Source organism: Eleutherodactylus coqui, chromosome 7 (assembly GCF_035609145.1).
Source record: "Eleutherodactylus coqui strain aEleCoq1 chromosome 7, aEleCoq1.hap1, whole genome shotgun sequence".
Lineage (NCBI taxonomy): Eukaryota > Metazoa > Chordata > Amphibia > Anura > Eleutherodactylidae > Eleutherodactylus > Eleutherodactylus coqui.
The window spans coordinates 193,636,800-193,652,817 of record NC_089843.1 but is presented as its reverse complement, the minus strand read 5'-3'; the positions used below and the strand labels follow the sequence as shown (position 1 = coordinate 193,652,817).

General features: G+C 43.8%; 1 protein-coding gene across 2 annotated transcripts in view; it reads left to right on the top strand.

The window, feature by feature from the left end:
- Positions 1–13,264, top strand: part of ACER1 (alkaline ceramidase 1) — a 54,809-nt gene extending 41,545 nt beyond the window's left edge. For both annotated transcript variants that reach the window (XM_066574180.1, XM_066574179.1), the window contains one exon: positions 10,519–13,264. In XM_066574180.1, coding sequence (XP_066430277.1) covers positions 10,519–10,696 — 178 coding nt within the window. In that variant the 3' untranslated portion in view covers positions 10,697–13,264. The remainder of the gene's footprint in view (positions 1–10,518) is intronic.
- Positions 13,265–16,018: the final 2,754 nt, after the last annotated feature.

Sequence of the window (16,018 nt, the reverse complement as noted above, 5' to 3'; positions counted from 1 at the left end):
TGGAGCCATGGTCATGCTGCAGTAACTGCATTGTAGGGTAAAAAGTTTTATGCGATTCTGCTTGGGCTTTTCTAAGCATTAAACAACTGAGGTCCATGCTCATCTCTGTTCACTAGCCACAGAGATAGCTTTTAGTGGCTTACTTACAAAGTGAGCTGCTAAAACATCTACGGCCCGAAGAGGTTTACCAAATTTAATTTTGGCCCCGACCTCCTGCCAAGTTGTGCAGACCTGGTTTAGATATTCTCTGCAAAAGTTAAAGAGATATTTTCATCATAGTCATTTATGGCATATCTACAGGATATGTGTGATAAGTGTGTGTCCCACCTCTGGGATCTTCACCTGCCTCCAGAATGGGGGTCACCTGACCCCAATCCTACCTATTGAAGTGACTGCTGTGACTAGAGTAGTGGCCATGATAACGAGGTGAGTCTACCGTGGTATGTTGTTTTTGTAACTCCCATAGATGTGAATGGGAGTTACAGTAACAGTGTAGCTCAGCACATCCATAACGCGCTATTTCCAGTGCAGTAGACCCAAGATGTTGGTAGATGTGGGTTCCAAAGGTGGAACCTACATGTATCAGACATTTATGGCACCTCCACAAAATATGCCCTAAATGTGCGAGATGAGAATGCCCTTTGACTGATGTATACAGTTGCTGTAAAAAATGTACCCATCCAGGCAAATTACAGTACGTGTTTGTGATAACAACATGTCGCGAACAGGGCATAATTTGAGGCATATGCCAGTCTTAATCCACCAACGTCTGTAATGAGATAACCCCTTTCATTATGGACTATGCTTTTATCTTAGCTTTGCTTGTGGACTAGGACTTCTCGACAGCATAAGAATATGTGGAGCTGGTCGGCTCACCACCTTCACAAGCTCCAGGGCACCTCCTGATAGCGGCTCTTCTGTGAATTAATCCAGCGCTGTTCAATGCAATAAACTTTCTTCTTTATTTGAATCCTCTTTAAAAAAATCAGGTACAAATTACGTAATCGCGTCAAGGGGACATAACGAAATACAATCTACTGATGTGTTTTATACCGCCAGGGTCTTTACTCCTAACCTGGATTAAGACATAATCACTGTTATATTGTCCTATTTTGGCACACACTTTGGGCTTTGTAGTAATTAGCAGGGACTATATACAAATTTAAGGGAACCTGCCACCTGCCTACAACCCCATAAACTTTAGTCCTGTGAAGCGAGGTGACAGAGAGGGGGGTAGTATTTTTTATACTCCCCCCTCCCTGGTTCTTGCAGTACCCACCGCCAAAGTCCAAGCAGCGCCAATCTGACTCTTTTCAAATTGCGGTGTGAGCAGTCTCCCATAGAAGTCTATGGTGCAGTAGGGAGATGACAGATTCCCTTTAAATAACACGGAGTCCATAGACAAAGGCTTTCTTGGAGACAAGATTAGTTACTGTAAACATAGGGTGATGAAGACTAATGTAGCTGACAGGAGGAAGCTTCTTCTCCTAAAAACATAAAGTACATCAGATGACTTTTCAGAATAAGCTCTTGTTTGTGTACATAGTAACTTAGTGACATGGCATGTTAGGCTGAATGAAGACAATGTCCATCTAGTTCAGCCTGTTTCAATCTCCTTGTTGATCCAGAGGAAGGCAAAAACCCCAAGAGGCAGAAGCCAATTAGCCCTTTCGGGGGAAAAAAATTCCTTCCCGACTCCATAATGGCAGTCAGACTAATCCCTGGATCAACTTCTGATAGTTCCGACCTGAATGTAAGACCTGGATCAATAACCCTCTGGTCATCTAATGTCTATGTCCTGTAATATCCTTCCGCTCTTGAAAGACATCAAGTCCCCTCTTAAACTCCTCTATGGATTTTGCTATCACCACGTCCTCAGGCAGAGAGTTCTACAGTCTCACTGCTCTTACAATAAAGAACCCTTTTCTGTGTTGGTGATGAAACCTGTTTTCTTCTAGACGTAGCGGATGCCCTCTTGTTACCGATGCAGTCCTGGGTATGAACAGATCATGGGAGAGATCCTTGTATTGTCCCCTCATGTATTTATACATAGTTATTTGATTGCGCCTTAGCCGTCTTTTTTTCAGGGTGAATAGTCCTAATTTTGATAGCCTCTTTGGGTATTCTAGTCCTCATTCTATTTATTAGTTTAGTTGCCCTTATTGAACCCCCTCAAGCAATGCAACATCTCTCCTGAGCACCGGTGCCCAGAACTGTACACAGTATTCCATGTGAGGCCTGACAAGTGCTTTACATAGTGGAAGAATAATGTTCTCGTCCCTCGCCCCTATGCCTCTTTTAATACTCCCCAAGACTTTGTTTGCTTTTGCAGCAGCTGACTGGCATTGGTTGCTCCAGTTAAATCTACAGTCCACTAGTAGCCCCAGGTCTTTTTCCATATCACTTTTCCCTAGCAGTACCCCATTTAGTGTATATTGGTGACATCCGTTTCTCCAGCACATGTGCATAACCTTACATTTATCAACATTGAACTTCATTTGCCATTTCTCAGCCCAAGCCCCCAGCCTATCTAGGTCCGTTTGTAGCCGTACATTGTCCTTCGTTGTATTGATTATCTTGTATAATTTTGTGTCATCTGCAAATATTGATATTTGACTGTGCAGCCCCTCTATCAGGTCATTGATAAATATGTTGAACAGAATGGGGCCTCATACTGAACCCTGTGGCACCCCACTAGCGACGTTGGCCCAATCAGAGTATGAACCATTTATTACCACCCTCTGCTTTCTATCTCTGAGCCAATTCTTTACCCAGATGCACACGTTTTCACCCAGTCCAAGTTCCTTATTTTATATATCAGCCTATTATGCGGCACGGTGTCAAATGCTTTAGAGAAATCCAGATATATGAGATCAATAGACTCTTCCAGGTCCAACCTAGAACTTACTTCATCTTGAAGCTGATCAGACTGGTCTGACATGATCGACCCTTCATGAACCCATGCTGGTGAGTCATTGAGTTGTTCTCCTTGAGGTATTCTAGGATGGCATCCCTCAGAAACCCCTCAAATATTTTTCCAGTTATTGAAGTGAGACTTACCGGCCTGTAGTTATCAGACTCTCTTTTGGACCCCTTTTTGTATATTGGAACCACATTGGCAATGCACTAATCCAGTTGTACAACCCCGGTCTTGATAGTATCAATAAATATTAGAAATAGCGGCCTAGCTATCACATCACTGAGTTCCCTTAGAACCCTTGGGTGCATTCCATCTAGGCCCGGCGATTTATCGATTTTAATCCTCTTTCACCGGCTCTGCACTTCCTCCTGTCTTAGGTATGTAATATTTTGCGAGGGGTTTGGTTTACTCCCCTGCATCTCAAATGACATTTCCTTTTTGTTCGTGAATACACTTGAAAAGAAACTATTTAATAGGTTTGCCTTCCCCCCATCGTCTTCTATAATTTCTCCTGTATTATTTGTTAAAGGGCCAGTGCTCTCAGTGCAAATCATTTTCCTGTTAATATAATTGAAGAATAGTTTAGGGTTGGTTTTTGCTCTCTTTGGCAATCAGTCTCTCTGCCTCATCCTTAGCAATTTTGATCTTTTCTTTACATTTTTTTTCCCTGTAAGAGCTTAGCGCTTCTTCACTGCCTTCTTGTTTTAGTAGTTTAAACGCTTTCTTTTTTTTCATTTATTGCCCCCCTACAGTCTTGTCGAGCCACATTGGTTTCCTTCTACTTGTAGTTCTTTTATTCTTAAGCCTAGGGTCACACGGGGCGGATTGCCGTCGGAAATCTCGCGGTTTGGCCGCAGCAAAAACCGCGAGATCTCCGCCGGCAGAGCCGCCGCGGTTTAAGCCGCGGCGGCTTTGAAGCGGTCCGGCCGCTTGCTCTTCCGTTGCGGCCGGCGCTCCCATAGAGGAGAGCGCGGCCGCAGCGGAATGCAAAAAAGAATGAGCATGCTGCTTCTTTTGAAACCGCGGCTGCGGCCGCCGCAGCCGCGGTTTCAACCGGATTTACCGCAGCGGATTAGCCGTCCCGTGTGGACGAGATTTCTGAGAAACCTCGTCCACATGGCTGGCTAATCCCGGGCTTAGCGGCCGCGGGCGGTTTTGCCGCGGGCGGATCTGCTGCGGCAAAACCGCGGCAAATCCGCCCTGTGTGACCCCAGCCTTAGGGTGGGTTCACACAGGGCGGATTCCCGTCGGAAATCTTGCGGTTTGGCCGCAGCAAAAACCGCGAGATTTCCGCCGGGAGAACCGCCGCGGTTTAAGCCGCAGCGGCTTTGAAGCGGCTCGGCCGCATGCTTTTCCGTTGCGGCCGGCGCTCCCATAGAGGAGAGCGGGGCCGCGACGTACATAAACAAAAAAGGAAAGGTAAACAGACCTGCTCAATCTTTGGAAACCGCGGCTGCGGCCGCCGCAGCCGCGGTTTCAACCGGATTTTCCGCAGCGGATTAGCCGTCCCGTGTGGACGAGATTTCTGAGAAATCTCATCCACATGGCTGGCTAATCCCGAGATTAGCGGCCGCGGGCGGTTTTGCCGCGGGCGGATCTGCTGCGGCAAAACCGCGGCAAATCCGCCCTGTGTGAACCCAGGCTTAAGGGTATGAACTGCTCACATGAGGTGATTAGGATGTTTTTAAACTTTTCCCATTTGTCGTCTGTACTGATATTTTTGAGAACGCTGTCCCAATTCATGTTATCGATAGCAGTTCTAAGCTGATCACATTTTGCTTTACTAAAGTTTAGTTTATTTGTTGCTCCCTGATGAGGTCTCTTATTAAATGACAGCTGGAGTAACACTGTATACAATTTGTATCCTGCACTCATAACCAGTTTTACCCTTTGCAGGCTGTATCTCTATTTAGCTTCTCTGAGCTAGTGTGTGGAGATGGGGAATGTGCTGGAAAAAGAAGTCCAATCCTTGTGTGTAGATGAGGAACATCCCAATTGTTGGCCATTATATGACATGCATCCTGCATTTTTGTCCTTTTCTCCTTCGCTAGGGTTGGTTTTTAATTCTTGGGTTTCCCTGAGCTTGGCTTTTTAAAATTCTTTTCCATAAAATTGTTTAGATGCCAGGGTCAGCAATGACTTCAGCATCTGCTGGATTAAATGGTGTAAAGGAGTGATTAGATGAGCAAGACCTCATTATTTTACTTCCTTTCTGAGAAAAAAAACCCAATTGTCACATTGTGCTCCTGGGACCTGTGGTTCTATAGGTTTCCAGAAGGACACTGCTGCAGGTGTGGGTGATTAGGTTGGCTGATAATGTGGATTTCTCCAACCAGCCCATCACGCCCAGACTGCTGCACATAAATACCGGCCACTCCCACTAGAATGTAGCGGTCATTTATCCATTATTACTTTCCCTCTCAGTATTTGGTGTTGTGCATGCTGCTAGTTTGAGTTGCTTCCTCCACCGTCCCTGAAGATAGTCTGGACACTTGATCTCCCCGTCTGCATGTTCTACGGCCCCTTCCCTTTATCAGGTGTGGCCCCCAAACATCTGATGTCCTGTATGTTGTCAGGCGGGTTATATCTCAGATTGGTGTCTAATGCTCTTTTCCCTCTCTCGGTGTGGACCCTTGAACTAGCTCCTGTTTTATCTGGGCATGCAGGAGGTTCTCAGTGGGGTTTCCCTCGGTCTGTGAGATGAGCAGACTTTTGGTGTGAGCAAGGTCCTGTACAGTGTATGTCTGTAAGTGTAGACTAAACTTGGCATGACACAAGGTCCTATTCTGTATGGTGTTCCGTTCATGTTGCAGTCACTTGGTGTGAACAGAGTTGTGTTCTGTATATCTGTAGGTGTTGACTACTCTAGGTGTTAACTCTCCTGTTTCGGTGTGTATGTTGTGTTTCCCTTGTCTGGTGTTCCTGCCTGTTAATATCTAGGGGCAAGCAACTGTGTTTTTTGATGTACTTTTTGCATGTGAAAATTGTGGGCAAAAAAAACTGCAGCCACAACCCCATCATTGAAATGGCTAATTAATTAGTCTCATAGGATGAGCAGAAGTGCTACAGATAAGAACTATATTAATCAAAATCTAATGACCCTTCACATGTGCAGTAGTTTAAGCTCATCAGTGCTCGTTTACAGTGTTTCGATTGAAAGATTTTTCACTGAGTTCTCGCTAGCTTCTTGCTCAGCACTTCACCTTCTAAGTGAGGCGAAGCATGGGGAGTAGAGATGAGCGAGCGTACTCGCTAAGGCAAACTACTCGAGCGAGTAGTGCCTTATGCAAGTACCTGCCCGCTCGTCTCTAAAGATTCGGGTGCTAGCGGGGGGCGGGGAGCGTCGGGGAAGAGCGGGGAGGAACGGGGGGAGATCTCTCTCTCACTCTCCCCCCCCCCCCCCCGCAACTCACCGCTCTCCCCCGACGGCACCCGAATCTTTGGAGACGAGCAGGCAGGTACTCGCATAAGGCACTACTCGCTCGAGTAGTTTGCCTGAGCGAGAACGCTCGCTCATCTCTAATGGGGAGCGTTTACAAGTAAACGAGAAGCCAAATGATCTAGCAAACATTTTTTCACTGACTAAAAGTCAAAGTAAACTTTTTTTTCGGATTTACACCAAACGATTATTGCTCAAATTCGTTCGTTTGAACAAATTTTGAGCGATAATCGTTACATGTAAATAGACCTTAACTGAGTGTGCATGTCTGTCTTCTAACTGTACTGTGTTGTAAGTGTATTGTGTATTAAGGTAGTGACTTGGGATTAGTGATTTTGGAGTCAGGAACTTTGGAAGACTAATTTATTTTAATTACTACAAATGTTTGCTTATCTAGTTTTATCTAATCTAATCTATCTGTATAATCCCCATTTAGAATGTGCTCCATGACTGACAATGCCATCCATTGTGCCATGTATGCAGTCCTTGAATAGCCGGGTGAAAACTGCTGTACAAGATGTGAGTGTGTTGCACATTTGGAAGTCCAGATCCTGGATATAAATGAGCAGCTTGCAACACTGAGATCCATTGGCACCATGGAAAGGAGTTTGCTGCTCATTGAGCAATCACTGGGGTAGATTTGGATGGTAATATGGAAGAGCAGGCAGTTCTGAACTGGAACACTCCAACAAGTTTGTTAAATTGGCAGATGAGGGGGATGCTATTACAGGATTAGCGCTGCTGCAGCACAACATGGTCTGTGACCGCCAGGTGGATGACTGCTCCAGTAAGAAGGGGAATAGGAGCGCATGGCAGGCAAGATAGGTCCTGATAGTGGGAGACTCAATTGTTAGGAGGACAAACAGAGTAATCTGCCACAAAGACCAGGATCGTTGAACTGTGTGTTGTCTTCCTGGGGCTCAAGTTTGACACATCGCCAAGATGGTTGAAGATTACTGGGAGGGGCTGGTGAGGATCCAGCCGTCATGGAACACATTGGCACAAATGAAAAAGTTAGAGGTAGATGGAAGGTCCCTAAAAACAATTTCAGGGAACTAACATGTAAGCCTAGGGCAAGGATCTCCAAAGAAGTATCTTCTGAAATACTACCTGTACCATGTGCCATAAGAAAGGCAGCGGGAGATTAGGGATGTACAAGTGGCTCCAGAGTTGGTGTAGGAAGGAGGGGTTCGGGTTCCTGGAGAACTGGGCTGACTTTGCTCTCAGCCACAGGCTCTATTGTAGGGATGGGCTGCATCTCAATGAGGAGGGGGCAGCTATGCTGGGGGAGAAGATGGTATGGCACACAGGAGCAGACCTTTATGTGGAGACAGCAGGGAATGCAATGGTTGTCAATAGTGGCTCTACTGTTGCCTTCAGAAATATCAAGATGCGGCCTGGCCCAGCTGCGTGCAGTTTAAAAGAAATTAACAGTGATGATGAATACGATAATTTGAATGCTCATGTGATGCCAGTGCCTCCTAGGGTGATGAAACATCAGAAGCAAATAAAGAGTCAATAGTCAAAGCATAGATTCAACTGGAGGCACACGGTTTAATTAACACTTTGTAACATTGCTTTCTTAGTACATACTGCGATACTCTTAGGTAGCAGCAAATCTGGAGCATCTTTCCCATAACAGTCACCGATAAACTTTCATTTGTCAACACTCCTTTCCAGAAGCAAAGTAGCCATCAGTCTCAGTTACCTGATGATGGGTCTTGAGAGAGCGTTCACAGCATTAAGGGGAAAATACAGGCAGTCTTTCTCTATTTCCTAGACCCTCTCGCCGCTGGCCTAGCGGGTATTCTGTACATTCACTCATGCCAGGCTTATCCTCCGACTTGCAGCCATGGAGTCTGTTCTGATCTACAATTTTGTAGTTAAGCAGGGGAGTGTGCAATATTTTCTGCCAACTCTTTCTCTGACTTGCTCACTGACTCTCAATCCCCGGAGGGATCACACCACATCCCCAGGTGAGATGGGCTTCAGCTTTGCCCAGATGGCAGCGTCCGAGCCTATGCCTCCCCCACATGTCCTCCTTCACCGACTACATCTATTCTCTTTCCTAGACTAACTCCACCCTTAACCCGCCCCTAACCTACATTACAAAACATTGACCTCTTGACAACCTGAGGAGGTAAATACACCTATCTCAAAAACCAACAACAATGTGGACACACACACGCAGACGCACATGGACAACTCACATGAGTTAGCCAAGCAAATGATGTGGGTGCTCTAACTCTGGGCCACTACAATGGCTAGAAGGTTGTAGGAGTGTTTATACTAGAGACTGGGGGAGCAATCAGAGAGATAGAGGGGAAGACAGTGTAAACAATGATCTAATACCCCATTTAGACACAACGATTATTGCTCAAAAGATGTCTTTTGAGCAATAATCGTTGCGTGCATTTACACGGCAAGATGACTTATCAAAATTTGCTCAAATGGTAGTTTGACAGTTTTGAGCATTCATTTTGCATAAGTGTGTAAATGAAGGCACACTATATGTAGAAGACAAGTGGGACTGCTATCTTCTGCATACAGCTGTTGTCTTCTCGGAGCGCTCAACTGGTATCTAGCTGAGTGCTGCGAGCGGGGTATGCAGAAGACCGGCAACCCCGCAGTGATTTTTCAGGGAAGGGCTTTAAATAGAAGCCCTTCCCTGAAAATCATCCATAGCATGTGTAAAAATTTAAAAAAAATATATACTGACCTCTCTGCCACTGCCGGGCCTCAGCCGCGTGTAGCCGGGTCTTCTCCCTGCACTGCTTTGAAGTTCTTTCATCAGTTGGGGATTTAAAATCCCCGCCTGCTGAAAGAGCTGTATCTGATTGGCTGAGCGCTCAGCCAATCACAAGCAGCGCTCGGCTGTCATTCATTGAATGACAGCCTGATGAAAGAACTTTAATGCAGTGCAAGGAGAAGACCCGGCTACACGTGGCTGAGCCCCGGCAGCGGCGGAGAGGTGAGTGTATGTATATATATCTATATCTTTATATATATATCTACATAGATATATATGTATATATCTATGTAGATATATATATGTATAGATACTTTTATTTTTTTTTACACATGCTACGGATGATTTTCATGGAAGGGATTATATTTAAAGCCCTTCCCTGAAAATCATTGCAGGGGGGCTGGCATCCCATACTCCTGCCGTGTTCATGGTGTGCACAGCTGGTATACAGCTGTGCGCTCTGTGCGGGGTATGCAGAACACAGCTGGACTGCTATGTTCTTAATACTCTGGCTGTGTTCACGGAACAGGATACTAGCTGAAACAATAGTATCAGCTGTATCCTGCTGTGAACTCACTGCGTGGTCCTGATAAGGCTGATCATTCTCTTTCAGCATGCTGAAAACTGCGGTTAGACCCAACAATTCTCGCTCAAAAGACGGCTTTGAGCGATTTTTGAGCAAGAATCGTTGTGTCTAAACCAGCCTTAAAACTAACTAATGGAAATGGGGGCGGAGCAGTGGGAGAAGCTAGTACACTTAGAACTGGCAGAATAGTTAGTAGGGATACAAATAATATAAAAAAATGAGCAAAACCTTCTAAACTGTATGGTAACTAACACTAGAAGTCTGACCAATAAAGTACACAAACTGCAAGTAATAATGTCTGAATAAAACTACAATATAGTGGGAGTAGCGGAGATCTGGTTGGATGAAAGCTGTGACTGGGCGGTGAACTTAGAGGGTTACAGTCTGCTCAGAAGGGATCATAAAAACTGGAAAGGGGGAGGGGGGTTGTATACATGTAAAAGCCTGCTTAAAGCCTACATTACAGGATGATACATGGAAGGGAGATGAACATGTGGAGTCTCTATGTTGGAAATCCTTATAGGGGTTTGCTATAGGCCACCAAATATTACAGAAGCTACTGAAAATCTATTACTGAAGCAAATAGAGCTATTTTAAATCATCCTTGTTTGATTGCTTTTTGCAAACAGCTGAAAGTTTGAACATTTGGCATATAAGCCTAATTGGCAATGTGAATTGAATAAGTTTTGAATAATTTTGATTGCAGCTGTATGGGTTAGTATTCAGAAGCATCTATGACATCTAAATGTAATAGTTGTAAATCTCATACCTGTACTCTTTAATATAGATTTCAGCATCATTAACTGTTGTGCTTTTTTTCTTAGGCACATCTTCATTTGTCTTGCTGTTGCACATGTCAACACTGTCTTCGCCTATTTTGATGCCCAGTATGAGATACCGGACTGCACTCTACAGCTTCAGTATTGGCCATTTAAAACCAAAAAAATTGGTCTTCCTTACTTAACTATCACCATGACAAAGGATACTACGAAAAACTGCTAGTCTTTTGCTTTTTTTCAGCAATGAACTTAGAGGACATGTGCAATGCTAATGAAGTCCAGAGGGCTCAACATCAAAATAGCCATACTCAACTCAACCGATCCCTGCAGCTTCCATTCTGCTGGTCCCGGTCCCTGCTGCTCCCATATTCTATCTGAAGCGAGGATATGTGACTGCTGCAGCCAATTACCTCCTTTATGTAACTACAAATCAGCCTGATTACTCCTTTAAACCATTAAGTCACTTGCATTAAGCCATGAAGAAGCATAGTTACGTCATGGTAATGACATTGGCAAAGCAGCTGGACCACATGATCCCCACAGGAGCCCAGTATTCACTGACATTTGGGCTCCAACTGTCTAACTTCCCCAAGAGGTCACTCCTATCTGCAGCATATAGCTGTTTAGACAAGCTGGGCGATAAGTCGCTAGTTGTTTCATTTTAGTTTACCAAAAAATAATCACTGGTTGATAAAATGTCACCTGGTGTAAAGCTACAGCTGTTCATTTGAACGACTTGTGAAACAATTTGCAATGAGAGCCCCTGTGTGATATATAGGCAAACAACTAGTAAACAATCCCAGCAAATGAACAGTTGTCTCTCATAGACTTCAACGACTTTTCTGAGCGACTATCTGTACAATAGTTGCTTCATGTAAAGGTACCTTTAGTCTCAACAAGAAATCTGTCAGTGATACTGGACTGACAGATTCATTTCCTTCTGCTCTCTCTTCTAAACATTATTATCAGCTAATTTATGATCACAACAAAGTTTATATCTACTGGCGTCATAAATTAGCTGATAATGCAAGATTGAAGAGATAAGTTCTGAAAACCGAGCCGTCAGTCCAGCTTCACTGACCGATCTCTGGTTGAGACTAAAGGTGCATTTAGACACAACGATTATCACTCAAAATTCGCTCAAAAGCCGTCTTTTGAGCGATAATCCTTGTGCCTAAATGTGCCCATCTTTCAGTTTTCTGCTGAACTATGGTTTTCAGTTCTGCTTGAAAACCAGCTCCAATCAATGGACAGTAATTTGACACCCGGAGTTTAGGGCGGGTCAGGATAATAAAATGTTTGAATTATGGTGTAGCAGAGGTATTATGACGGTTCAACATCTTCTACACCATAAGGAACCTAGATATAGAACATTCGAGGAGATACATGCTGTATATGATCTGCCTGCATCCCACTTTTTGCCATATGCACAATTACGGGACTTCTTACGTAATAGGCTTTCGGATGTCGCTATAGAAGCGATACTTAACCCAATTGACTTACTCATAAGCACAACCCCAAAGAGACACTCGATTTCTTACCTATATGTTAGATTTCGGGAGGGATGGGCAGCGTCAGATAAAGTTAATGATTTACTTTTTAAGAGGTGGGTTCCGGGAGCTCCAGAACCCAGAGATATCTCAAGGGATAATTGAAGGATGGATTTCAGTAAGAAAAGCCGTAACAAATGAAAGATGGCGGGAAACTTTCTTTAAAATTATACATGGGGCGATATGTGGCTTTGACATCCCCCAGCATCCCAGAGGCCCTGCCACATTACAGGCGTGTCCTAGGTACTCCCAACCACAGACCAATTTTCTACATGGTATATGGCATTGCCCAAAAATTAAAACATTTTGGGCGGTAACCCAAACGTTTCTACAGGAACTTGGGGGATTGACTATTCAGTTAACACCACAAGTGTGTGTATTTCATTCTCTCCCTAATTGCACTAGAAATTCTAATATGATACATACTGTCCTTCTAATAAGCAGAAGGTGTCTGTTGACAAACTGGCTGCAAGCCAAACCCCCGACGATATTGGATATAATACATCAAATGAAATATCTTCTGAGGGTGGAGAGATTGGAGACGGAAAGATGTGCAGAATCTCAGGCATCAAAGTTTTTTAAGAAATGGTAACTTTTTATAGAAAGGTTCCTAGACCCAAACGAGATCATTGAGTGTATGAGTCCATTTACCAATACAACTTGGTACTATTTCCAAGCGGATGCCAATCGGTTGGGGAGATTAAAAATAACATAAATCCATAGTTTGTGATCTTACAGGAGAAGCTGTGCCCAGGGGAAAAACTGTAAATTTGTAATCTAAATCAATATAGTCCTAAATCTGTTAAGGAAGAACCAATCTCAAAGAGTAGATCCGCGCCACCACACAGGGATCCGAAATGGAGAATAAGGTTTTTTTTTACTCACCTGGTGCAAAGCGGGATCTCCACCTCAGGGAGAATGACCCGCTTGCACCGATGATCCCCGATCACCTGTAGAACTATAGATGTTCTTCCTGTGCAAGATCCCCAAGAATCCTCAAAAAGAGGAGATGCAGCAGTAGGAAAAAACCCCAGTGGGTATTGCACCACACAAATGGGGAAGAAAATAAATACAACTATAATAGAAAAATCCTCCTGCGCTCTTTTTCGGGGTTTTTGCAATCCAATAAGGGAAACTATAAAGTCTCCACAATAGGGAAAATATATTTAATTGTACATAAAAAACAAGACTTTTTACATGTTATATATGTTTTTTATGTACAATTGTACAATTAAATATATTTTCCCTATTGTGGAGACTTTATAGTTTCCCTTATTGGATTGCAAAAACCCCGAAAAAGAGCACAGGAGGATTTTTCTATTATAGTTGTATTTAAGGAAGAACCAAGGAAGACATTTCATGAAACGCCAGTAATCTCCACCTTTATTTATTTAGTTGAGTTCATTCAGCCGCATTTTTTAGGTTTAAATGTTGATTTGTTGATAGATTACAATTTTGAGTGTATGTGCACATGGGTGTGTATATGCATATATTTCTATATACCTGATAACTGATTTATACGGTACAAAAAAACTAGAAAATGCTGTCTGCACAATATTTACTTCTGTTCCTTAACCTAAGCCTATTGACAATACCCATAGTAATTTGAACATGCATAGGAATATTGGTAATTGACAGTAAAGATAACCTATGAACAATTGTTTCTCCCTTGTGCAAAAATGTAAATCAATTGTATTGTATGTCAATATGTAATATTTTATTTTCGAATGTTTTATATTGTTACTATAGAAAAAAGAAAATAAAAAAAAGAGTTAAAAAAAAAAACAGAAAAGAATGGGAGTCACCTGGTGTGAAACACCCATCAGATGACAGGCGTCCACACCGCCAGGCCAAGGGGGCCTTAAGTTATATCCAATGCACAGATCCCTAGTCCATAGGGAGAGCGTCAGGGGGAAGAACCCGCAGGAGGAAAGTACCTCGGTCGTGAAATACAGTAGGAGATTTAGTAAAATTCCTCACGCTCCTGGTGATTTGGATAGATAATGAAAGTAAAGATAGAACTTACTTCGTAGAGGAGTCCTCTTCCAGGTAGAACTCTTCTAGATCGAAGTTAGTCCTCAGAGAGCCAGAAGATGTCTGAAGGTGATTACCGTCACAGCTTTTATTCACAAGCAACAAAACATTCATAGAGACATAATGCAGGCCAATAACCTGCAACATGTTTCGAAGGTATTATATAATGGAACCTTCTTTATCAAGCATCTAGATAAAGCACTCATCAGTAATCCTGTTTAAAAGAATCCTTAGACTGTAGTTTCTATACACCGTAATATTAAAAAGCTGCAGAAGGCAAATGGTGCAACATTTTTAATTAAACCATATTGAAGAAATGATTGTCAGCCTAAAATACCTGCATCACGTGTGACAGCTGCGGTTGAGAATTGAAGAATTCCCTTTGCTGCATTTGCCACAGATTTAAGCAGATGTAACAGCAGGGAATTCTTTTAACTAGCGGGGGTGAAGGAAACATCTGCGGCATGCGGCAGATGTGTTCTTTATGCCCGCGGGGGTCACGGCAGTGGTGGAGAGGTAAGTTTTGGGGTTTTTTGCACTAAAATGTTTATTTTTCAGGGAAGGGCTTATATGTAAAGCCCTTCCCTGAAAAAGAATGCAGAGGGCCAGCAGAGCATGGTTTTCAATGGAGCACGCTGTGTTCACGTGTGTTTTTGCTCTTACCTAGGTGCGGACGTATGTTCGCACCTATTTACGCACAACAACACGCTCGTGTGAACGCACCCTAATTTTTAACTTTTTTTATACTGTGTCCCTGTAGGCGACTTGTAGAATAGCACCTATGATCGCTATAATAAGTCATTACAGGACTTCTGTAGCTGACGTTCTATTGCCATGGCAACCAGTTGGGCTCTCCTCGATTATATCGCGAGAATCCAATGACGTATATATAGTTCTATATAGTTCTATATATCTATATAGTTCACGTCAGGGAAGGGGTTAACAGCAGGGGTCGCTGTCCTGATGCACGCCCACTGTTGCAGGAGAGACCGGCTATCGGTGACAGCCGGCTCCTGCTGCTGGATAGCGCAGGATCTTTTCTGATTTCGTGCTATCCTCAGGGCGTAACTGTACGTCCTGTTGGACTAAGTGCCTTCCTGCCAGGACATACAGTTATGCCCTGTGGTGGGAAGGGGTTATAGGGCCACTATTGCGAAAAAAACATTTTTCCATCCCTGCCCCTCACCTGAATGTCTGTCACACTATGGAAGTCTCCTCTGTGTATTGCAGCCACTTGTTATATTTACGTTCATGTGAGCAAGTGAGCACTGGGCCCACATGAATGTTGCCAGGGAAGAGGAAACACCAGGTGATACAACCAACAAGTAACACCTCTCCCTATCTTCTACAAAGGAAGTTGAGCAAGGACCTACCTGAGCGGGGACATCGCCCCATTAAAGGGCTGCCCAGCGGTCTTCGAATTTGGGCCCTTACTGCTCCAAAGAACTCAACAGACCCAAGCTGGGACGCATACACATACCACCACCAACAGGGACAACTGGACCGGATGAGAAGACACACAGAGCCATAATCACACCATACAACAGCTAATACGCAAACTAACACTAGTAACAGATGTCAATGCTACAAGTGGCAGGTATTTGTTGAAATTTTGGCCAAAATATGGAACCTAGTGGGCCACGTCACGGCTCCTGCGTATACTGCTAGTCCCTACACTAAGCAGGAGTCAAGCGACATAACCAAACAAAACCTAAAATACAAACCTTTCTTGCAGCCACCACACTTAGAACCTGTCCACACAGAGAGAGAAATGAGAACAGAGAAAACTGATCACAGCCACACCCGGGAAGACAATTGACCACACTCACACCTGGGAAGACAGCTTTTATGTGTACTGACCCAGAGTGATTGGCTCACTGGAGACACACATGCCCAGCCAGCACAATCCCCACCACCTGAGCAAGGAAAACTTGAGAGAACCTGTTGTACCACAGATCTCA